This window comes from Rana temporaria, chromosome 3, assembly GCF_905171775.1.
Source record: "Rana temporaria chromosome 3, aRanTem1.1, whole genome shotgun sequence".
Lineage (NCBI taxonomy): Eukaryota > Metazoa > Chordata > Amphibia > Anura > Ranidae > Rana > Rana temporaria.
Genome location: NC_053491.1, coordinates 52,642,310 through 52,667,675, shown reverse-complemented (window position 1 = coordinate 52,667,675; position 25,366 = coordinate 52,642,310). Strand labels below are relative to the sequence as shown.

Here is a 25,366-nt window from a genome sequence, read left to right as displayed (position 1 = left end):
GGCGACACTGAGATGACAACAGTCTAATGCCGCGTACATACGATCATTTTTCGGCATGAAAAAAACTTTATTTTAAAAAAATGTCATTTAAAATGATCATGTGTGGGCTTCACATCATTTTTCGGGTTCTGAAAAAAGACAAAAAAAAAAATTCGAACATGCTGCGTTTTTTAACGACGTTTTTCGGGTTGTAAAAAATGATCGTGTGTGGGCTAAAACAACGTTAAAAACCCGCGCATGCTCAGAAGCAAGTTATGAGATGGGAGTGCTTGTTCTGGTAAAACTTCCATTCATAATGGAGTAAGCACATTCATCACGCTGTAACAGACAGAAAAGCGCGAAACGTCTTTTACTAACACGGAATCAGCTAAAGCAGCCCCAAGGGTGGCGCCATCCACATGGAACTTCCCCTTTATAGTGCCGTCGTACGTGTTATACGTCACCGCGCTTTGCTAGAGCATTTTTTAAAAACGATGGTGTGTGGGCAACGTCATTTTAATGATGAAGTTGGAAAAACTTCGTTTTTTCTACATGCCGAGAAACGTCGTTTTTTTTCATGCTGAAAAATGATCGTGTGTACGCGGCATAAGAGGGGGATTTTCACAACCTTGTAGAGCTTCCATCTTACATTCCTTATTCATTTTTAGAGACAACATGTGAAGGGAAATCTCCCCAATGGGACAAAGCCAGCAACAACGAAAAATTGACACGGTTTTTAACCCTTCCCTATACTATGCAAAACTAGAAAAAAAAGTTTAACTGTCCAAACACTTTAACCCTCAGCACTATTTAAAATTATTAAGCAGAACATCAGTAAAAGCCAGCAACTCATATTATTGTTCAGTGAATAAAAATATAACTAGAAGAGCATTTTGCTTAAGGGTGGATATAGGTGGCTTCATAAATGCAAATGATGCTCAACATTTAGAGCATTACTTATTGTGACATTTCTGAACTGCTAGGAGTTGATAGCCTTGTACACACGACCGAGGAACTCGTCGGGCAAAACACATAGTTTTGCTCATCGAGTTCCTTGCTATGCTGTCGAGGAACTCGACAAGCCAATTTTCTCCATTCCCGTCGAGGAAAAAGAGAACATGCTCTCTTTTTGGCTCGTCGAGTTCCTCGACAATTTCCTTGTCGAAAAATGTACACACGACCGGTTTCCTCGGCAAAAAAGTTTCTTGCTGGTTTTTGCAGAGAAACTCGGTCGTGTGTACGAGGCCTTAGACAGTGAGAAGCTTCTTTTATTATAGAACACAGAGAGTTTCTAGCTTCTTAGCAGGCCCAAACCTTTTCTCTGTTATGAAGTAGTGGAAAAAATGAAAGTACCATGAATGTGTTTCAGTCAGCAGCAAACAAGCATCCCTACATATACAAAGAAATTAACAATCTTAAGCCATTCATAGATGGGGACCGGCTGAGATTCTAACCATGAATGGGTAGGTTAAATATACCCAAGTTGATTGATCGATCAACGTGGGTGCATTCAGCCTGTCTCATTTTACATGTGATTACTAGTGGCTATTGTAGCCGCTAGCAGTAATCACTGTGTTCTCCCGGCGGGGGCCTCTCATCCAACACCACCCCCCCCCTGCATGGAGAACAAAATGGCTTTACGGGAGCATGAAAGAAAATCGCTCCATCTATGGACAGCTTTTAGAGACATACTTGAATACGCACCTACTGTCTATTCCTATTAGAGCATGAGAAAAAAAAGTAACTGCAGGTTTCATATTGCAAAGAATTGAAATTCTCCCTATGTTTATTAGACATCTAGCTGTCGGTACAACCAATACAAATAGTACTTCCTTTACATACTTTCACACATAAGGCCCACTAGCAGAATAATTTGGTTTACATGAAAATAATTGCAACAATTCAACAATACAGTTTAATTATAAACTTTCCACCTGAGAAATAATAGGAAACTTTTTAAAGCCTAAGTGGCTCGGTAGACCAGTGAAAAATATTTAGTGTCTACGAATCTGCTAAGTATATTACACTTACTGATGTGTTCCCCAGATCTGATCTTGAGATGATGGAAAAATGTACAAAAAAATTATGTGCCCTATTTGCAAAAGGTTATTCCCTTCTGTGTATTAAAATGGTTCGAAAATTACAAAAACTTGTGTGCACAGACAGTAGGCAAGATCAAAGCCTGCATCATTTAAGTAATAGATTAAATGGCTGTAGATTTCCCAGGACAGAATTGCACAGGTGTCCTGGAAGACAGTGTCATCTTTGAATATCTTTAGCATAGTACGGAACTCCTGAATGATAAAAATTATTCCTGTGCTTTGATTCAAGGAGTTTTTTTTTTTTTACTTTTAGGGACAAACTTAATTTAAAGCTAGTTCCAGGTAAGCCTCCAGTAGGGGTGTCATCTAAAGACACAGGATTGTGTTGCACAATATAAAGACTCCCCTTACATCCCATACCATAACCTCCAGCAGTTCTATAATACATCCTTGGGCTGCTTATTGGTAATGAAGCAGACTGTGTTTACTTTCTTTTCCCAATGTAATTACCGTATATACTCGAGTATAAGCCGACCCGAATATAAACCGAGGCACCTAATTTTGCCACAGAAAAATGGGTAAACTTATTGACTCGAGTATAACCCTAAAGTGTCCAACTGCATGCCTCACTGTGCATCACTGTGTCCATGTACATGCCTCACTGTGCCCATGCCTCACTGTGCCCATGCCTCACTGTGCCCATGCCTCACTGTGCCAATTCCTCACTGTGCCCATGCCTCACTGTGCCCATGCCTAACTATGCCCATGCCTCACTGTGTCTATGACTAGACTTACATTTAACATGGGAGTATATAGAAAGGGTTCCCAGGTTTAAATAATCAGTGCTCCCCAGCTGTAAGTCCCCCAGACAGCAAACTTTGCACACTTGTATAGGAAAACTGGGGCTACATGTGTGCCAAGTTCCGGGTCCCCAAAGTTACCAGAGAAATGACCGTTTAACATGGGAGTCTATGAAAGGGCTGCCCGACTTTGAAAAATCGGTGCTCCCCGGCCGTAGGTCCCCCGTAGGTACCGGGTCCCCAAAGTCCGGGAGATCAGGCGCTTGAGTATATACGGTAATGTTAGGTCTAATTCAGTGTAAAGAAAGAAGAAATGTACACAGCTAGTATACATTGGTCAGTACCAGTTATGATTGGTTATTTTGCTTATGTGGCCTAGCTTTCACTATCCCAGGCATTTTAGTTTTGATGAATAGAATGTACAATCACAGCTATCAGCAACATAGTGACTTAATTTAGTTGTTATACACAGCTAAAGAAAAATTATTCTATGATGATGTATAATAAAGAATATATCTTAGAGCTTTGCTTTATTTGCCTACTAATTTATTCTTGATTCAGTAATTTGTGCAAACGTGTAGTCTTGAGTAAACTGAGTGCAGTGATTAGGAAAACGGCTCAGTTAGTGCCAAATAGTTTAATTATCAGCTACAGAAATCCATTTATCATTAGGAAAGAAAAGTTATCTACTGTATTTTACTTTTTTTTTTTTAGAACAGCTATAGCATGTTAATTGGGCTTGTTGGGCTTGTTGGCTTCTAGCAAATTCACCAAATTATATGTGACAGGGTAATTTAGAATTTTTTTGCTGAAGGTACCCATAGGTAATGTGATTGGCTGATATAAAAGAAACACATGTATACATCAAATGTAACAAAATAAGATCAGCAGGAGGTAGTTGACCACATGAGACATCAAAACATACCTGTTGCTACAGAGTCTGTTTATCCAGATCCTCCTAGAGCCTCACAAATTAAATAGAAGATTAGGCATGTCCTTACATGACAGACCCCCAATGTGAAGATAGAAACAAGATGCTACCCCAGCTCCACTGCCAATATAGAAGTCTACGAACTGTGATCCGGTGCTCTAACCAGGACGTTCATCAAAGCATTGATGAATGTTTCTTAGCCGAAATGCATTAGTATATAGCCTGTACCCATGTAACCAATAAAGTACTTTTATTTAAGAGCATCCGAGTTGCCAGACCTTTTTGATTCAACCAGTGTGATGATAGCTACAGTGGCACCAGATCCTGTGGGATGTGAGCAGAAGCCTAGTTTCCATGTCCAGGAAGCGAAGAAACCACAGATAAGACAGGCAGCACAGAACAGAAAATACTGTCAAATTATAGTTTTTTCATCTACTTCCTGGGGGGAATGTTAGGGTATCACTTTAATATATAGGTTTGCTGTAAGGAGCCTACAGGCATCCAACACGGCTTTCCCCTGCTTATGGTCTGAACAGGGAATGTTCCTTTGTCTGTAGACATTGCTCAGGTATTTCAGAAATCCCTACTGAAACAGATTGAATTATACTTAGCCAATTGCATTTTTTTTCTTTTCCAAAAAGCCAGTTCCATTAATGCCTACTAAGTGTTCCTACTTTCCATAGGCACACGCATATGCATTTTCCCTATAATTTGCATATTCATACAAGAATCTTTCATAACAAAGATCATTCTATGACTATTTTGTCTTGGTGCTGAACCATAGATGCCTGTAGGTAGCTTTTAGCTAGACCAAGTGTCATTCCCAAAGACTATTTCCACCTCCAGACTGCCAAAGACACTTATGGCCAACTAACATGAGTGGGGGGAGGAAGTAATCAGCCATGTTAGATATTTTCAGCTCATCACTGTTGTTTCCTCAATATTCAGACACACAATTTAGGCATAAACAGATACCTTCAGGTGATCAAAACATGTATACAGTTTGTACAGAAAGAGAGTTAGAAGATTTCCGGTCGTTCGGCATTTATTTCCAACTGCCCTCTGTTGTCTAAGGTCAGCTTTACTGTTAAAGCAGGGGATCACCCTAAAAAAAAATTCTAACATTACATTGAGCCGAGTTGTGAGAATGACATTATGCTGACCTTTTTTATTTTCTTGCCGTACATACCGCTTTATCTATATTTTCACTGCGGCTTGCGGGTATGTAATCCTGTGAGACTGGGCCTTCCTATTCACATGCTAATTGATTGACATGCTTCCCACCGGCGCATACAACGCGTCACGAGTTGCCGAAAGAAGTCGGACTGCGAGTCGGTTCTATACGGCGCCTGTGCACCGACGTTCGGCTTCTTTCGGCAACTCGTGACGCGCTGTATGCGCCGGTGGGAAGCATGTCAATCAATTAGCATGTGAATAGGAACGCCCAGTCCCGCAGGATTACATACCCAGAAGCCGCGGTGAAAATATAGATAAAATGGTATGTACGGCAAGACAATAAAAAAGGTCAGCATAATGTCATTCTCACAACTCGGCTCAATGTAATGTTAGAATTTTTTTAGGGTGAACCCCCGCTTTAACTAAGGTTACTGTTATTTTATTGTATGCTGTTTCTTTTCACTATGTTGTATGATTATTTTTTTTGTTTTTGTTTTTAGTAATTGAGTCCAAAACGTTGCAAGGTGAAACTGGGGAGCACAGCTTTGCAACGCCTGGAAGCTATGTAATAGAAAACACAACAGTGGAATTTCAAAAAGGATCAGAAAGGGAAATTTTAAAAGTGCCAGGACCACTGCGAGCAGATTTCATCATTAAGGTAATTCAGGAGATGTTAGTATTATTCCCTTTTATCCAAGAACATAATACAGGAGGACCATGTTTAAATTATATAACAATGTTTGTATGCCAAATACTGTTAAAAAAAAACATTATGGCACAATAACTAAGGAACGTGAAGATTACGGTATGTGTCAAAGGTACGAATATAAGGCAGACACTGTTTTCAACCTTAACACTAGCTTCACTTCTTTTGCCAAAGAAAGGCAACTATCCTATGATTTTATGATGGGTTATCTATCTATCTATCTATCTATCTATCTATCTATCTATCTATCTATCTATCTATCTATCTATCTATCACAAAAGAACAAGCGATTGTGATGGAGAAAAAAACAGAGCTACAACAGAAATAACCATTAATGCCAAGAAATTATAACATACTGCTGACCCCCCCCAAACACATACTCGCACATACTCGCACACAGTACATAACTGTCTTAGAGGTAGACTGGCTTGGCTCCTGATGTTAAGCCCTGGAAAGCAATGGTGCTAGTAAATAAACATGGTTACAGGTTACCTTTGGTAATGCATTTGTTAATATCCTCAGGCTGGGAAAACTTTGCTCATGTACACCTATATGGGTTGATGCATGTTGGATGCCAGCACTGGGTTTTATTCCCAGTCTAGCCTTAAAAAAATGTAAAATAAAAATCTTTTGAAATTCTGTGTGCAAACATTAATCTCCATCAAAGTAAATTATAATGTGTTATTTTGAAATTAGAGTTTAAATACAGCACAAAGGGCGCACAGTACCCCAATGAGTGATTTTAATTCAAGGATGAAGTCTATGGTAATTCTTCGCTTCCTTACATTACCCTTTTCTTGGATTTTCCTACAAAAATGCGTAGTTTCTTTGCCATGTTTCCATAATCTTTTTTTACAACTTCTAATTAGGAGCTAAATTAAGTTTTCTGAGCAAAAAAGCTTTCCAAAAATGTCTCTAGAGGTAGCATGGAAAGGACATATCTGGCAAACTTGTTTGGACCTGTATGCATGACCCTTAGTAAATTAAATCATTTTATATGCGTAATTCTTAATTACAACCTACTAGTCATTAAAAAGAAAGCTCTATTTTTTCCGTCAGCTAAGAATCTTTTCCTATTGTTAATATCACTTCCAAGTTTTTTATGGTTATTTTTTTTATTTCATTGCTTGACATAGAAATATTGTTGAGGCACAAGCTCTTTTTTGATGTTTAATAAAGAAACTATTTACCCAGAGTTCCTAGCCACAGGATATATACATCTAGTTTGATGACTGGGCTTAGGTCTCATTACACTCATAACATGCTGAAGTACTGTGTGGTTGCTAGAATCAACATTTAGGCATGTGCTCTTAAACTAGATAGGTAATGTGGAATCTATGGTGGGATTTGTCATAAATGGGTAAGTCTGCTCACATAATGCTGCAGTAAAATATATACATTTACAAGAAAGATGAAAAAGAAAATAAATGATGAAAAATAATATAGTAACACACTTTAATCTATAGACACTTCTGTTTGTGGGAGCCTGCCCCACAGGTGGGGGACAGACTTGGCCCAGTTCCGACTTTTCCTTTCTATTGCCCTTCTAACTTCCTCCTTTTACTCTTTCTCCTCTCTTGACCTTGACCTGAATTTTTGAGGTTCAGTTTTTACGATGGATGTCCCCTTTTAATAGTTGGTATGGATCTATGCTTCTAGGACCCCAAGGAGCTTACTTTAGTGGAACACGTGTTCCTGGACAACATACGTATGTAGAACGCTGTACCCTATACATTTCTGAAAACTCTTAGAACACGTACCACAAGCTATTACTCTGTTTATCGGGGGAAGTGTTTTTTTTTACCAACCTTTGTTCTACTTGTCACCCACCCGCAGTATATATACGTCATTATTTTGACATTAAAGACCAGAGTTATGGCAGCAGCTAGCTGCCATACCTTGGTATAATTTTTTACTGTGGGCAATACGGCATCTGATAAAAGTGATCCTGTGGGCAGATTCACTGCAGGATCACTTTTGAAGGCGGAGGGAGAGGTGCCCGCCTTTCTGCTGATTCCTGGTCTTTCCAAGCTTACCGAAGCCATCGGAAAACCTGGAAGTGATCCGATAGGGCCGTTCGCTGTGCAGGAAGTTGAGTGAGGGCAAGATGGCCCCCACTCCTTTCTATGCCTTTGGAGGACCGGAGCGTCCTCTAACGTCACTTCCTGTTCTCGGAAATAAACAATTATGTTTTTTTAAGTCAAAATGTTAAAAAAAAAAAATCTTTTGCTTTTAAAGGTAAATGAGAGATCTGGGGTCTTTATGACCCCAGATCTCTCAATAAAGAGGACCTGACATGCTTATTTCTATTACAAGGGATGGTTAAGCCTAAAACGAATCTAACATAGAGAGTGTGACCCTCTTCACCCTCATAGGGGCAACAGAAAGTGTGCAAACCCAGAAGGGTAAGGAAATGTAAGAAATTGTCAGCTGGTTTAAATCTCCAACAAAAATGTAAACATAATTTTGCATAGACAAACCCTTTAAAGCATATATAAAACCAAAAATGTAATATATAAATTGTGCCTCAATCCAACAATCTTATATATATATTGGGCCAGATTCTCGTAGACTGGCGTATCTTAGCGGCGGCGTAACGTATCTGATTTACGTTAAGCCGCCGCAATTTACACGGTCAAGTGCTGTATTCTCAAAGCACTTGCTCCGTAAGTTGCGGCGGTGTAGCGTAAATCGGCCGGCGTAAGCCCGCCTAATTCAAATGTGGAAGGGGGGCGTGTTTTATGTTAATCTACTGTGACCCGACATGATTGACGTTTTTCACGAACGGCGCATGCGCCGTCCGTGGAAATCTCCCAGTGTGCATTGCTCCTAATACGACGCAAGGACGTATTGGTTTTGACGTGGACATAAATTACGTCCAGCCCCATTCACAGACAAGTTACGCAAACGACGTAACTTTTACAAATTTCGACGTGGGAACGACGGCCATACTTAACAATGGATATCTATGCGTAACTGATTCTAAGAATCAGTCGCATAGATACGACGGCTCAACGCAGAGATACGACGGCGTATCTGGAGATACGCCGTCGTATCTCGGTTGAGAATTTGGGCCTAAGTGTCCATGCTTAAAAGTGCCCATGCTCAAAAAACAAAAGTGCTCTTGTGCTATGCAATAATTCTTCCAAAAGCCAACATTTTCTGTGCTCCACACGACACAACATGCTCCTGCACTGCCACACCAGTGAACTCCCCCCCCCCCAATCCAGGGCCATGTCCACACCTTAATCAATTTTTTTAATATCATAAACATCATAGAGAAGAAACAAAAAGGCCTCTATAGTGTAAAACCTTTTATTAAAACAAACCCAATAAAAACACATAAATCACTCACATTAAAATGTGCATCTGCCCTGCACACAGTAATTAACAGCATTGTTTCTCTTGGGATGCCAACTCCACTAAACCCTAAGCAAGCTTGGCTACCGATTACAGACTTCACTTCCTGTGTACAATTGTCACTTCCTGTAGCTCCTCCCCAACGCATTTCATAGTCCTGAGGAAGGAAGGCTTTTTGTTTATTCTCTATGACGTTTATGATATAAGAAAAATGTTGCAGAGGTGGTTATGGATGGTGTAATCACTGGGGAATAAGATAAATATATGAACCACTTAATGTCAGTGGGTAATGGGAATCTGGTGAGTTCCCTGGTGTGGTGGCGGGAGAGAACGTAGTATGTAGCACAGAAAATGTTGTCTTTTTGAATAAATATTGCACAGCACAAGGGCACTTTTGTTATTTGAGCATGGACACTTTAATATCTATAAGATTGAGGGATTGAGGCACAATTTATACATTTATGGAAGTATATAGTGCTGTATATATATGGTAATTGAATCAGGACACCTATGTGGGAGAGTAGCTGACACTTACTAATTTATTATTTTTTATTGGGAAATCCTAGCGCTGGGAGATTTGTACTGAATGTAATATAGGGCAACTATTATTAGTACTTAGACGTGTTGGCTGTATTTGTTTTGTTTTCATTTTTTTCCAAAGTGTATTTTGCTTTATTTCCACATGTTAACCCTGCAAATAAGACACTTCCTGTCCATGAGTGGCTATGTTGCTCCTCCAATGTATCTATGGAGGCAGCAATGGCTGTCACCCAAGGCTGCCCTCCTGATATGAACTACAAACATGTTAATATATCTTTATCTTTGATACATGGTGGGGCAATTTGTAGTTTACAGAAGATAGCAGGAAGGAATATATACTTTGAGTCAGTTCACAGGAAGTAACAAGGACACTGCATTTGTGGCAAGATTAACAGGTATTACCTGTATATGAAAATGTTCTTTGTGTGGAAAGAAAAAGATTGTGGGGGTAATCCACAAAGACCCGGCGCAACGTAACTTTGGTCATTTAAGTTACACCGCCGCAAATTACACTAGGTAGTGCCCGATCCACAAAGCTCTTACCTTGAGGGCGAGTCCCATTTAAATTAGGCGCGCTCCCGCGCCGGACGTACTGCGCATGCTCCCGATGTCATTTTCCCGACGTGCTTTGCGCGGTTTTACGTTGTGCCGGGTTTTGAGAATCGCAATGGGCGTAAAAAAAAATACGAGTTGCGGCGGGAAAAAAAAATTAAAAAAAAAAAATTGACAGCGACGCGGGGTAGAAGGGTCTGCTTTTACAAGGTGTAAACAGTTTAGGCCTTGTAAAAGCAGCCCTAATTTTACGATTGCAAACTAATACTTACGGAGAAAAAACGAAGCTGAAAAGCTTTGTGGATCTCTGTAAGTGCTAATTTGCATACCCGACGTGGCATTTCGACTCAAAATGCCCCCAGCCGCGGCCGAGGTACTGCATCCTAATATCCGACAGTGTAAGTCCCTTACACATGTCGGATCTTCTGTCTATCTATGTGAAACTGATTCTGTGGATCAGTTCCATAGACAGAAACAGGGATACGACGGCATATCAGTAGATACGCCGGCGTATCCCTTTTGTGGATTACCCCCTGTGTTCACCATATCTAAGTACTGTAAAATACAATATGTTCCATTTTTGTTCATGGGTTTAGACATATTTTAGGACCCTTTGGCATTAGGGTCCTTGCTTGAATAGATGATGACATGTTAGTGTACATTTTAGTGTAAATGCCACATAATTGATGTTTTGTTAAAAAAATAACTTTTTTTTTTCTCTGTAGACTAGGTACGTCTCCTCCAAGGACAGTGTTGTGCAGTTTTTTTTCTACCAGCCCATTAGTCACCAGTGGAGACAGACAGACTTCTTTCCGTGCACTGTAACCTGCGGAGGAGGTGAGTAACTGAGAAACACTTCTTTTTACAATGACACATTATTTAAACAAATTCCATATATTCTACACAAATGTATGTATAACACATAAGACCACGTCCTACCCCTCCACCCCACTCAGGAACAAAATGTTTGCAACGATGGAAACTTGTGATTATCTAAGCAGGGTGTGAAAATAATGTCTTCTTAAATGTGTGTGGTAATTTGTTTCATATTTAAATGTTCAGCCCGCATTAACTACGGGGTAAGTTCATTTAGAATAATTCAGGAATGTAGATTGTGCTGTAGCTCCCTTTGACGTCAGTAGGATTTACAGAATCGCACAGAAGCTACTTGTTGTAATTAGATGGTTTGCTTAAGACATGACAGAGTACCAGATGATATACATATTATAGACACCCTTCCTATGGGTACTTGAGAGATATTTGAGATTTATGAAAATAAATTGCTTCATATAATCCTAGCTTTGAATGAAATGCAACTACAAATATCTTTAGCTTTAATGTGATGGCGAGACATGAACAGGAAATTTTAACAAAAATGCATACTGCTCTTAACAGCAGATCCAGGACAAGGGCCGCTGTCGCCCAAGCTGAAGATGCCATAGTGCACCCCACCCTGAGCTGACACTGATGGAACTTGCACATCCACATGTAAACTGGCCAGGCCAGTGCATGGAACAGAAATTACTACCTGATTTTTACTGTCCTAAGGGTTACTACCTTTTAGTCAGGGACAACCAAATGGGATTGTTTTTTTTTTTTTCGATGTGATTAAAGCAGACTGTTAATGAAAAATGTTAGGCCCACTTCTTTGCCAGCCCCCACCACCTAAAATAAAATAGTGGTTACAAAAAAAGATTAAAAAAAATACTCACCTTGGCCTTGGGCATTGTCACTGTGTCTCACTGCTGACTCCTGGAACTCACTCCTGCAATAGGCTGGGATACATTCTCACAGGCTTTTTACAACCTAGCTATCCCAGGAGGGTTTTAAAGTTTTATTTTCTGCTTATTTGTTTGAATGAGGGCTGGCATTAGGCTGGCAGAGAAGCAGAACTTCCATTCGCATAGAAGGCCTGCTTTACACATAGTTAGCATGTTAAAACCAAGTTTCCATTAACATCATTGTACCCAACATTTTTTTCCTCCCATCTGAGACTAAAGTAGTTTAAAACTCATCCATAATATAAATTCTATTTGTCTCTTTTATAAAAGAACTAGAATAATATTTCTACTACAAAACATTAATGTGGTGCTACAAAAAAAAAAAAAGATGCACACAAATTTAAAAGGTTTTCATACAAACAATAACAATACATAAGACAAAAACTAATTAGGGCCCTTTCACACAAGCGGACAGATTGGACCTGCCTGTCAGTTTTTCAAGTGGACCTGATTGGATCAGTCTCATCTATGAAGTGGTGGGTGTCAATGAACATCCTGCCAACATCCGATCCTGTTCGCTAAAAACAGAAAGATGTTCTCCATACCTCTGATAGATCAGATGGCAGACGAGTATAAATGGACAGGTGGTCCATAGACCACCCATAGAGAACTGCAGGCTTTGTCTGTGGTCGATGTGGTAAATGATGAGGGGTGGTGGCGCTGCCCAATAGGTTGGTTGTTTTAATAGTGGGTTCCGATCCACGGTGGGTAATATATCCAGGAGCTAGTAAAATGGTAATTCCACTGCCCTATGTACTGATGGTGCAGTAAATGAATGTCGGGTGACCAATGATAGGTAAGCTCATATGGTATATGTGCTACTCTTTGTAATAGCCTTTAAATGGTAAACCCTATTGCTGGTCAGCAAGGAGTTAATGGACTCTCCCGTGAGCCCTGTGCTGTCTGAAGTGGATAAATAAAAAATAATTCCTTCCTGTGGGAATGAGTGAAAAATGGTGAGTAGAAAAGAAAGTGTGTTAAAGGGATGTATAGGTGACCATACTTCTCCCTTGTTTGTATATTGCAACATGGGTATTTGTGCTCATAGGAATCTCCAGATGAGGGAGAGTGAGCCTGTGCTCTGATGTGCTTGGATGATAATTGTTATGGTGCCGTGTCCAATAAAAATTATATATATATATGTATGTGATTAGGGTACCTATAATTCCTCTAATGGAATTAACAAACAAAGTGTTAACATGTAGATTGTTTTAGTGAAAAGTCGCTGATTATCCTCGAACCAATTGATAAGGTTACTTGTGCTGGTGCAAAATATAGGCAGTAAGTCATTACACAAATTGCATTCATATATAGTGTGACGTTACTGAGATGTTTTGTTTCCTGGTCTTCAATCTTCAATGGTGGTGACTTCCGTGCTCCCCCCTTAGGATTCCCCACTCATCAGATCGATGTCCCCCAAATGGGGGTGTTGCGCTCAATGATATGGGGTGTTCCAATCACCAGTCTGCCTCGGCTGGTCTCCAGTCCTCCACCAGTCAGCATCCACCAGGGGTATACTCCCAGAACAGGAATCAGAGTCACGTGTGGCCAATCAGAAAAAAACGGAGGGCCGCATAGTGTATTAAAGTTTAAAGGCTCTTTAAGTATTAAAAAATGATTGCTTAAAAGCAAGATAAAAAAGGGTGTATTAAAACCAAAAAAAGCAACTAGATGGTAAGTTCCGCACTGGGGATGGTATGTGCCGACTGCGTGCGCTCCACAGTCACACTCCCCTTAACCGAATGGGACGTAAGACGTCTCGTGCTGTATGTTCAACTGACTCATTTCGTCATGTGACTTTCTCAAAGGTCTGTGTTTGTTCTGCATAAGCAGTGCGGACATAGACCAGCCAGCCACCTGTTTATCGGGGATCAGTGGATAGATTCCCCGCTGAGCAGGTGGACTCTAACAGAGCCCACCCCATGTGTAAGGCCCCTAAGGGTAAGATAAGCCTTAATAATGGGCTATTTTTTCATTTTCTTTTTTTGTTTGCAACACTATTTATGAATAAAGGCTGCATTTATCCATTAATCTTCCAGTGTAATCTGCAGGCATGAGCTGTCTGTTTGACAATGCAGGAGGCATCTGTGACAATTTGGAGGCTGGAGAGGTTCCCCTAAATCTAACCCCATAGATCAGTCTTTTTTTTGTCTCCCTGGTGAACCGGCCAATGCTTGATCCATCTATGGCCAGCTCAATCACACACTAGTTTACAAGCTGCAAGTGAGCATAATCAACTAAGTGACACCTTATAGGAACTACGGATCAAATTTTAACTGCTGCAAGACTTTCCTAACTCCCTTGGTATGGAATAATTTCTAATGATGTACTTTGCCAGAGCACCATTGGGAGACCAGAACGTCAGAAACCATAGTCCACTTTTTTTAACCAGAATTCCATGTGTGTGTAGCTTTCTTTTTTCTTTTTTTTTTTGGACAATATTAGAATAGCAGACCCTAGCAATTCTCAGCTTACATGAGACCAAGATGACAGTAATGATTGTGGTTTATGAAATTGTCAGATGTGTACAGATTGTAATTGTCGTAGTAATGACTCTTTTCCTCCTATTGTGTCATATTTTCAGGATATCAGCTGAATTCTGCTGAGTGTGTTGATATCCGGTATAATCGTACTGTCCCAGACCATTACTGTCATTATTATCCAGAAAATAAGAAGCCTAAACCAAAGCTGAAGGAGTGCAACATGGATCCCTGCCCATCCAGGTTGGTATATAAACTTGCAGATTGATTGCGTGCAGAAGTGTTCAGTCAAGACTGGCAGAAAAGAGGTTAAGAAAGCTGGTCTACAGTCAAGAAGATTTAAGCCATACTAGCTGGAGCTGTGCAGGCTGTCACTGTGCCCATCTTGTTGGAATTCTAGAACTTGGGAGGAAGTGGAGCCTGACACAGTAACAGCCAAGGAAACACTCCAGAATATTTCCACTTCCTTCATCATTTCCTTAATTCCACGTTGAACACACCTCAGCCTGTACTTAGGACACATATGTGGTTAGCCTGAGAAAATGCAAACTATGAGTAGATTTTACATGAAATTTCTCAAGACATGAAGTAAGAACACCTCTGTCTGGTCATTGTTGTCTGCAGGGAAGCACGCATGGCTGCTTCGTCGGCTCAAATTATACCATTCATTAGAAGTTTTACTGAATCATGCTCTATTTGTATGATCAGATGTCCAGACTGAGTGCTGTTTCCTCTCAAGTAAAAAAAAAAAAAAAAAAACATTAAATCCTGTGTCAGTGCAATTGTAACAAAATTCAGTTTGTGTCCCATCAATCTTCTGATCCATAGCATTTGATTTTCAGTGTTGATTTGTTGGTATTAAACCCATAAGCAAATGTTTATTTTATTGCTGCTTACCAATTCTTAGATGCAATGGCTGCATTATTAGTGTTCTTTTTTAGTTTTTCTTTCTTTTATTTTCGCCTGGGGATCCTGCCAGTAAGTCCTACAGATGTAGCAGTAAGAGGATTGATACAAACCATTTAATAATGATCAGCTATTTATTCAAGTAAAACCCTTATCCCAATGGCCATTAAATGCAGAATGCCTTTTCATTTTTACTGGGGCAGTGAACCAAAGCTTTGCGGCTGTCGCATATGTACAGGCCTGAGCCCTTGCTTAGGTAAGTGGGGGGGGGGGGTAAATCAAGACTTAATCACCTGCTTTTACTGCCTCCAGTAGGAACAAGCCCTTGAAGCTGCAAAAATGTGGAATAGACTTCCTCGGGGGAGGGTTTTAGCCAGCTCAGTTGATTGTTTAAAGTGATTGCAAATGCTTCATTTTTCTTTAAATTAAAATAACAAACATGCTATACTTACCTGCAAAACCATTGCATAGAGCACCCCCGAACCTCCTCTTCTGGGGCCCCCAATGGCACTTTTGGTTCCTTCCCCTGGCGAGTGCTCCCATAGCAAGCTGCTTGCTATGGTTGCTGTCATATGGGTATGCCAACCATGGGCAGTTGGAGCAAGGGTGCACAAGGTGTACATGGATTCTGAAGCATGCATTAGAAGGAGGGGGGGGAGTAGTCCTGTATGCTTGCCCTGGACACTGGACAAACCTATCCTGGTACTGTCCTCATTTGTTTTATCATAGCTTGTCTGGGGGTTAAATTTCATCATACTACACAAAAGCTGAAGAGTTCTACTGAGTACATTCTGAACCTGAGCACAGAATGAGTCTGTAGTGAGAGGTTCTCCACCATCTTTGCTTTGACCGCAATTCTTATTTTTGTTGCTATAGACAACAGAAAACAGATGACATGACCTTGATTCTGTCCCCTTTCTTCATCTGTTTTTTATTGGAGGATTTTTCAGAAGCAACACTTTTTTTATTTTGTTTTAATAGCTACAACACTAGCAACGGGTGTCAGAGCAAAATCCTAAAATTGCTGGAGTGCCGACAGTTGGTCCAACCACAAAAACACCACTTGTTTGCCTAGTCTACAAGTCCATAAATGTTTGGCACTTTGGGACTTCAGTAATCCTGTTCTATCCTACTGACATTGAAAATGATTGTCGTATTTCTGAAAATACAATTCTGTGCAAAATGTGATGGTATACCTCACAGAAACAAGTGTACCTGCCAACAGCCAAGTCGGAAATGTAAGAATCATGTTGGCGTCTGTGGCTCCAGCTCTGACTGCAAGGGAGGCTGTAAAATATCAGCAGATTCAAATGCTTTACTATAATTTTAAACCAAAGATGTCTTCTTATAAGTAACAGAAATGTAAACTGTTTTCACAGACATGAGATGCAACACTGTTACAGGATGCCAGATGGACATAGTGATGTGCAAAAGTGATATGCAAAGTTTAGAAACAAATAAAACCCATCTCATTTTAAAGTAAAGCTAAAAAAATGTTTTTTAGGTTTTTATAAAGTAAAAAAATGATTAAAACTTCTAACTTCTTTTTTTTTTGGCCTGGGTCTAGATTTTTTCTCTTTACTTTTTTTTGAGATGCAACAGGAAGTTATGCCGTGTACACACGACCGTTTTTCATGATGTAAAAATACATTTTTTTAAATTGGTCATTAAAAAGGATCGTGTGTTGCCTCCAGAGCATTTTTCTCGACGTGAAAAATGGGCATTAAAAATTTAGAACATGTTCACATTTTTTGCATAGTTTTTCACGGTCGTATGTAGGCTTTAACGACGGATAAAAACACGCATGCTCAGAAGCAAGTTATGAGACGGGAGCACTCGTTCTGGTAAAACTAGCATTTGTAATGGAGATAGCACATTTGTCACGCTGTAACAGACTGAAAAGCCCGAAGACTGAAAAGCCCGAAGACTGAAAAGCGCAAATCGTCTCTCACCAAACTTTTACTAACACGAAATCAGCAAAAACAGCCCAAAGGGTGGCGCCATCCGAATGGAACTTCCCCTTTATAGTGCCGTCATACGTGTTGTACTTTACCGCGCTTTGCTCGAGCATTTTTTTTCACGATCGTGTGTATGCAAGGCAGGCTTGACAAGAATCACGTCGAGAAAAATGTTTTTTTTTTCATGACATTAAAAACGGTCGTGTGTACGCGGCATAAGAGTAAAAATCTCCAAATTAAAGCAGGACTAAACCCATCAATTTAACAGTTTAAACAATTACATTCCTGGTATGCTGGGAATGCTAACTGTCACATTTAGCTGTGCTTTCAACCAAACTGTCAAATCACCAAATGGCTGGAGTCATAACTGATCACATGTGCAGCATCATGGCAGTTGAAGATCAAACAGAGGCTAAGATGGCAGCTTCCTTGGCTGAAAAGGATAGGAGGGTTTAGTTCCACTTTAAAGTGGAGGTTCACCCTCAAAACAATTTCTGACATCACACGGAGCCGCGCCATCCTACCGACAGAATGCCGGTGTTTTTTTTTTTTTCTCAGCACATACCTCTTAATCACGATTTTGACCTCACGGCAATCCCGCGGGAGTGGGCGTTCCCAAGCACTGCCTGTGATTGACAGGCTTCCGAACGGCGCATACTGCGCGTCACAGGTTGCCGAAAAAACCTGAACATCGGTGCGGCTCTATACGGCGCCTGCGCACCGACGTTCGGGTTCTGTTGGCAACCTGTGACGTGCAGAATGTGCCATTCGGAAGCCTGTCAATCACAGGCAGTGCTTGGGAACGCCCACTCCCGCGGGATTGCCGTGAGGTCAAAATCGTTTGTACGTGGCATTAGGCTTCATTCACACTTATTGCATTGTGGTAACACAATGCAAAAAATCGTACTGCTCTTATACAGATGCAAGTCAGTGCTATTATTTCCTAATGGCACCCCACGCATCTCACTGGGGCCTACATAGGGATTACACACACAGGCCACAGCAAAGTGAACACTTTATGATTGTTATTCAGAGCTGAAACATTCACAACTAAAGTAAACTTTACTTCCTCTGCAGGATCAGTACATGACAGAAGAATACCTGCCTACAAGTGCACACGTTCTCACCCACCAAACTACATGGTGCTGAGTACCATGCATTATGGTGTTTCTCATGCACAAGCATGCATGCTTGATTACACTTCTGCGGCAGGAAATATACCCTAAAACAGTTTCCACTTTCTGGAAATAAGGTGCTCCCATTGGAAGATTTTTTTTCTATTTTGGACCTAATAACATCTAAAAGGTTTTAATTTTCTCTCACTTTCAGTCCTGGTGACAAAAGGCAAAGTACAAATACAGACATTAACATGTGTTCTCATTTTTCTTTATTCTATCCAAAACTATTTTTTTTAAGATACGCTATAAAGATAGCTAGTATAATGTTGCTACACAGCTAACAATTCTTTCCTGATTGTAAAAAAATAAAAAATGTGACACACAAATGGTCTGCTGTATGCTGTATGCGAAAAATGTCATGTTGCGTGGCTTATTGCTGTTTATCTGGTCTCTAATTGGCTCCACTATCTGTACTGGAAGTGTTAATTATTTCTAAATACAGTATGTGTGCACATGTTCAGTTATAAAAAGTTTCATTAGTCCACATTAATAAAGTGAAGTCAACTATCTGATTGGCTGCTTGGTGAAACAGCTCTGCTTTTCCTCTGGCTCAGTTTTTTATAAACCATTTTGACAGTATGTAAAAGAAATAATATGAATTAAGTATATTTGAGATGATGTGAGATCAGTCTGTATTTTATCTACATTTTATAACTTTAAATACTGCATATGGGCAGTTTTGGCAGGAAGACTTTTGCTAATGAATTTTTTTTTTTTAAATAAATATCTTACATATTGATTCTGTCTTTATAGTGATGGGTTTAAAGAGATAATGCCCTATGACCATTTCCAGCCTCTTCCACGGTATGTAGTATTACAAGTAATTGGATTTCCTTAATGCAAACCATATTCGTAAAACAATTGATAATGCAAGTGATACTTGACCTATTATACTACATCTTTTATCTTGGTCATATTTTGAATTCACATACTTGCTTTAACAGGAACCAGAATAGTTGAACAATTTGGAAATATTCTCAATCCACTAACACTCACCATTGCTGTGCTTCACTGCTGCCCTCTATATATATATTTTTGAGATCTCAGAGGCACCTGTTTTTTTTTCTTATGAGGGTGGGAGCTAGGGTTGCCACTTGTCCAGGATTTACCCGGACAATCCGGGTTTTGAATCATGTGTCAGGTGGACTGAAACTCGGACACTTGGAGCTGTGGCTCCCCAAAAACCCAAGATAAAAATAGAAAGGATGCCCCAGGGATTGTATGGGCAAGGGATATATCCAGCTATAAGAGTAGCAAACAAATATATAAAGCATCACAAAGTTTTATCATACAAACATAATTTACATAAAATACGTGTTATAAAAACAAACAATTACAATAATCATGCTATAGAAAATTAGTATTTTCAGATTCAAATTAACTGCCCCTCAATATTTGCCATGTTGTTCTTCCCATTTTTGCTCATATATCATACCCCAAATGAATTATTGTTATACATCTTTACATTAGATAATACAGCTTACCTTTAGACCCCTGAAGAAGGAATATAACAATTAACTCTGAAACATGTTGGGTTTTCTGAATTCTATATGATCTATTTCGCCTCCTACTGTGAGACTCTTCGTATGATTCAGAACATAGCTGTATAATTTTCAATAGCATGAGCATTGTAATTGTTTGTTTTTATAACAATTATTTTATTTAAATTATGCTTGCATAATAAAACTTTGTGATACTTTATATATTTGTTTTCTACTCTTATACTTGGATATATCCCTTGCCCATACAATCCCTGGGGTATCCTTTCTATTTTTCTTCTTCAAAAATTGGGATGTGGCTTGGGTTTTCAGGTTTTGGACTTCTAGGTACCGTAGTTAAAATGACATTTTTTCTCTAATAACCAAGATGGTCACGCACTAATCTGTTGCCATCCGGGAGTTGCGGGCAGCTGTCTGGAAGCAGGTTCGGAATCACTGGGGGCAGGGTGTTGATGTCAGCAAAAACTATTTGGCCACACACACATTTTGCTGCACACTATGCGCACCACATTACTACTCTCCTTGGGGTACCCAAAGTATTTGGGTTTGGCTTGAAGAAAAGGTGGCAACACTAGTGGGTGCATGTGACCTTCTCTTCTTCCTTCCCTGATGCAGTACTTGGGCCAACATGGGCAGTCAACAGGCCCAGCACTGTCACAAGGGGAAGGGGGAAAAGTCATTTCTCCTGGTTGAATGCTCACACACTCCAACCTGAAGCTTACACATTGACTATACTCAGGGCTTGAACAGATTAACGGAGTAACAAGTATCTGTTTGCCCTAAGTAAAAAAATGTCCCTTTGTCCTGAATAGGTAAAGTAGATGATTCATTATAATATAGAGATGGTGGGAGAATTGTTTATGGACAAGGTTACTCAGTGACCAGAGGGATTCGGCCCGGCTACATCCATTCTACCGAAAGTGCATCCAGGAATGATTTAATAGTCCAGTTAAATATTATAATGTCATATTTATGTAATTAAAAAAGATAAAAATGTATTTCTTAATTCTATTTTGCCTAGAACATGAATCCTTTACAGGTGGGCACTAAGCTCTGAGTATCCATACTGAACGTTCCTTGTTCAGTGTGCCCCCTCCCCTGCCATTGTGCTCATCACACAGACAGATGCATCCCCAAGAACTGTTGCTGTGGAGTGGTGGAGCCTGACGGGGAGCTGAGAGATTAATTTCCCATCAGGTCCACCTTGTTTTTGATTGACATCATATTAAAGTGGGTGGATCCATCGCTGCTGATCGGTCCGGTAGCAGCTTTTGAATCTACCCACGGCTGCCCTCTGTGAATTAAAAGCAAGGAGGACCTGATGGAGAACTAGTCTCTTTGCTAGCGATCAAGCTTCGTCCACTCTACAAGGGCTGCAGCCGTAGGGACTAGCTCCCCATCAGGGTTACCTTCCCTGTGAAGTATAGGCTTTGCCATATCTGGGTAATGACATCACCAGTATCCCTGTCCCATTTGTTTACATTCAACTCCCAGCCATGGAATCTCCCAGTCAACAGCTAAATAGAGCCAGAGTCGTTTGCAGGAAGCTGCCACATTCATAGCAGCTTCCCAGCAAAGGCATATCCACTCTGAGCATTGGCATACCTCTGTACACCAAAGCTGGTTTTATTTACCACCAGTTTCCTCATATGTGAACTGCTGGTAATTTTTAAGATTCTGTCACAGCCACAGTGTTAAAGTTCAGTTTTACAAAAAAAACACCTTTTCTACATGTAAAAAAATAGGCATTTATTATTTTTATGTAATGGACCTGTAAAGCATTGCACCCACAATGAGCAGATCATGGGTGTATAGCCACAGTCTACATATCTGTCTGACTGTACCTCCGATATGAGCAGGCAGTTCTGTACACTGTGACAGGAAGACTTAATGAACTACCACAGCGCTCAACAGCACCGTGATAGTTCATTGAGAACTACAGCCGCAATGGCTGTCAGACCTTGTAGTTTTCCCATTCACAGGATACTGTGAATCGATGGCTCCGCCCGCCCGGCCGTGTTTTTTGCAGATTGTGGCAGCTCGTGGAAGGGAGAAGATCACACGTTGACTGTCAGAATGAGGGATCCGGGGGGGGGGGGGGTTAGCAGGAGCCATTGCATCTGTGACATGTTACACCTTAAATATGGGTGTAACATGTTACAAAAAGGTGAACTTATCCTTTAAAATGCAACACATACTTGCCTGAATCAGGTACAGGTTGTTTTAACAGGAGCTACCACCAGAAAATTGTTGTAAATGCTTTATTGAATGCCCCACACCATACCCTTTTCCAAACTGATTTCCTAATAGGAGGGCCGACCTTCATTATAATCACTTTAGCGGTGTCAGTGCTGAGAAAAGCTCTAGTGTCTGCGTCCAGAAGAGCCCCAGAATGTATTGCGTAAGAAATGACACTCCTATAGCTGGATTTGCCTGAAATTTGTTATCTCAGTGCAGACTTCTGGGTAAATCAGCAGGAGAATGACAAAAGCAGAAAATTAGATTGAAAGGGGGGGGGGGGCATTCTGTACATAAATGGTGTTCAGGACTCTGTTTTAAAATATGATATCTGCAGATTGCAATAGTAATATAATCTGAATAACTTCAGATTACATTGTTTTGTGTAACAATGTTATATTTGTTAAGTGAAAGTGGTAGCCCAGTAAGCGAGGGCAATTTCTCATTGAAGTGCTCAATATTTTGTTTTGTCTCAACATTTCTGTTCCAGATGGGAGCACAACCCATGGACAGCATGTTCAGTTTCGTGCGGTGGAGGAACTCAGAAGCGCACCATTGTATGTGTAGAGGAAACAATACAAGGGGAAATATTGCAGGTGGAGGAGTGGAAGTGTATGTATGCTCCCAAACCTGCTGTTTTGCAGACCTGTAACCTCTTTGACTGCCCCAAATGGATGGCTATGGAGTGGTCACAGGTAAAAGGCCTAAATATGTTACCAATATCACTTGCTATGTTTATTTCCATATGTTCTACTTTTGGAATACAAGGTCTTGCACTATTTGGAGTGTCCTACTCTCTCTCTCTAAATGCACCATATCATTACAGTTTTCACTTTCCATTAGGGAACCATAAGGGTTATTTGCACTCTTCTTTACTTTTCCATCTATGTGCACTCACCGTCCACTTTATTAGGTACACCTTTCTAGTACCGGGTAGGTACCCCTTTTGCATTCAGAACAGCCTTAAAGTGAATGTAAACATTGTTTTTTTTTGTTTTGTTTTTAAATAAAAAACATATCATACTTACCTCTACTGTGAGGTTCGTTTTGCACAGTGTGGCCCCAATCCTCAACTTCTGAGGTCCCCCAGCGGCCCTGGTGGATCCTCCTTGCATCAGTAAACCCCCTGGGAGAAGCGCTCTCCCTGGGGGTTACCTTGCGGCAGAGCACCGCGCCCTGAGCCCACCCAGTTGTGTGACAATAGCGAATTAATATTCGCTATTGTCTTCCTCATTGATGACCCAATGACCCAATTGTCCAGGGAGTCTTAGGACTCCTGGCAAATCAGGTCTCTGGACCCACTTCCCTCCATCTGTCTCTCACATGGGGGGGCCTTCTGCTCGTGGGGGGCGATCGCCGCCTTCCCAAATGGGCGAGTAATCGCCACCTTCCCATCTGTCTCCCGTGGAAGGGAGGGTGGTATTGGTTTGACGCCCGCCCCCCCCGCTGGTAAAATCAGAGTTGCAGTAAAACGATGGCACGCATTACAGTTGATTTACTAAGGGCAAATCACTATGCAACAAAAGTTTCACTTAGTGTGTTTATTTGCCCTAAAGCTTATTGCATGTGTTGAAGTTTCACTTTGTAAAGAATAAAAATCACATGCAAAGCAAATTTAAAACAAAAATGCAATTTTGCTTGCACATGATTGGATGATGGAAGTCAGCGGAGCTTTATTTAATTCCCTGAGCTCTAGGGAATATTCCCTTCCAAAGTGCAACTTTTCTTGCATAGTGAACAATCTATTTGCCATTAGTAAATGAACTCCAATAAATTGTGTGAATATTGACACCAGTTATCCCATCGTGTGAAAAGCAAATTCCTGTTCACTTTTTCATCTGCACATGACAGGATAATTGAAGTTAATTTTCACACAATTTATTGCTTAAAGATTTTCAACTCCTTTAGTAAATAAACCCAGTGGAGGTTCATTTACTAAACGCAAATAGATTGTTGACTTTGCAATGAAAGTTGCCCCTGAGCTTAGCGAATGAGGTTTAGCTCTGTTGACTTCCATCATCCAATCATGTGCAAGAAAAAATGCTGTTTTCCTTGCACCTGATTGGAAAGAGAAACTTCACCACATTCGCTAAACTCTATGTCAAATTCCTTTGCAAAGTGCAAATTTCTTTGCAAAGCGAACAGCCTATTTGCCATTAATAAATCAACCTTATAGTCTCCATAGGAAGAGCATGTGAAAAGACGACAGTGCAGGACAGCTGTACACGGTGACGTACTACACGTACGACGGCACTATAAAGGGGAAGTTTGATTCCATTGGCGCCACCCTTGTGTCTGCTTTTGCTAATCTCATGTTACTGCGTGTTAAGTAAAAGTTTGGTGAGAGACGATTCGCGCTTTTCAGTCTGTTACAGCATGACGAAGGTGCGATTTCCATTACGTACCCTACTTTTACCGAAGGTGCGCTCCTGTTTCATACTTTATTCTGAGCATGTGCGGGTTTCTAAGCATACACACAAACGTGTTTCTCGTTGTAAACCAGCCTGATGAGAAACACGACGAGGAAATTGAGACTCCCGACGAGAAAAAAGAGAGCATGTTCTCTTTTTTTCTCGTCGAGTTCCACGACAGTTTTCTCGACGAAAAACATAATGCTCTGCCAGCATTTTTCTTGATGGATTTTGCAGAGGAAAACGGTTGTGTGTACGAGGCTGATGGCCACGTTGTGCAATGGAATTATTTTCAGATGATCCCAGTTGATGCTTAAAATAGAATGTCGTTTATTGTGTATATTTATGATTAGACGGTTTTACAAAAGAACAATCATTCCAAACCCCAAGAGGTTCAGTTTTTGAAGGGTTCAAAGATGCATCTAATGCAATGATGTCATACATTAAATGTGAAGGTTTAAAATGAGCATGAAGTTGCCAAAATCTCTACTTTTGAAATATTTTGTTTTCAAATTTTAATGAATCGGCTCCAGCAAAATAATTTCCTTTACCATAATTTTTTGCATGGAATGACTTTGGATGTCCCCTCAAAAAGCATTCAACATAAGAGGAAGAGCTTTCATTTAGAAGATGACATTTAGGCCTTGTCATCATCTAATCAACACATATACAGCAACATCAGGCCAATTTTTGCTGAACCCATCCCTTTAAATCGTGAACTGTTTTTCAAAATTAGAAAAAAAATATTGGTGGCTGTACAGAAACTAATACAAACTTGGGCTTAACTTTTTTTGTTAACTTACAGTACATAGGTTGTTCACATTTCACA

General features: G+C 40.3%; 1 protein-coding gene across 3 annotated transcripts in view; it reads left to right on the top strand.

Annotated features, from left to right (window-relative positions):
- Positions 1-25,366, top strand: part of ADAMTSL3 (ADAMTS like 3) — a 634,062-nt gene that overhangs the window by 482,020 nt on the left and 126,676 nt on the right. For all 3 annotated transcript variants that reach the window (XM_040342560.1, XM_040342561.1, XM_040342563.1), the window contains exons 9-13: positions 5,429-5,586; positions 10,812-10,923; positions 14,452-14,590; positions 19,143-19,193; positions 22,617-22,821. In XM_040342560.1, the coding sequence (XP_040198494.1) occupies positions 5,429-5,586; positions 10,812-10,923; positions 14,452-14,590; positions 19,143-19,193; positions 22,617-22,821 (665 nt within the window). The remainder of the gene's footprint in view (positions 1-5,428; positions 5,587-10,811; positions 10,924-14,451; positions 14,591-19,142; positions 19,194-22,616; positions 22,822-25,366) is intronic.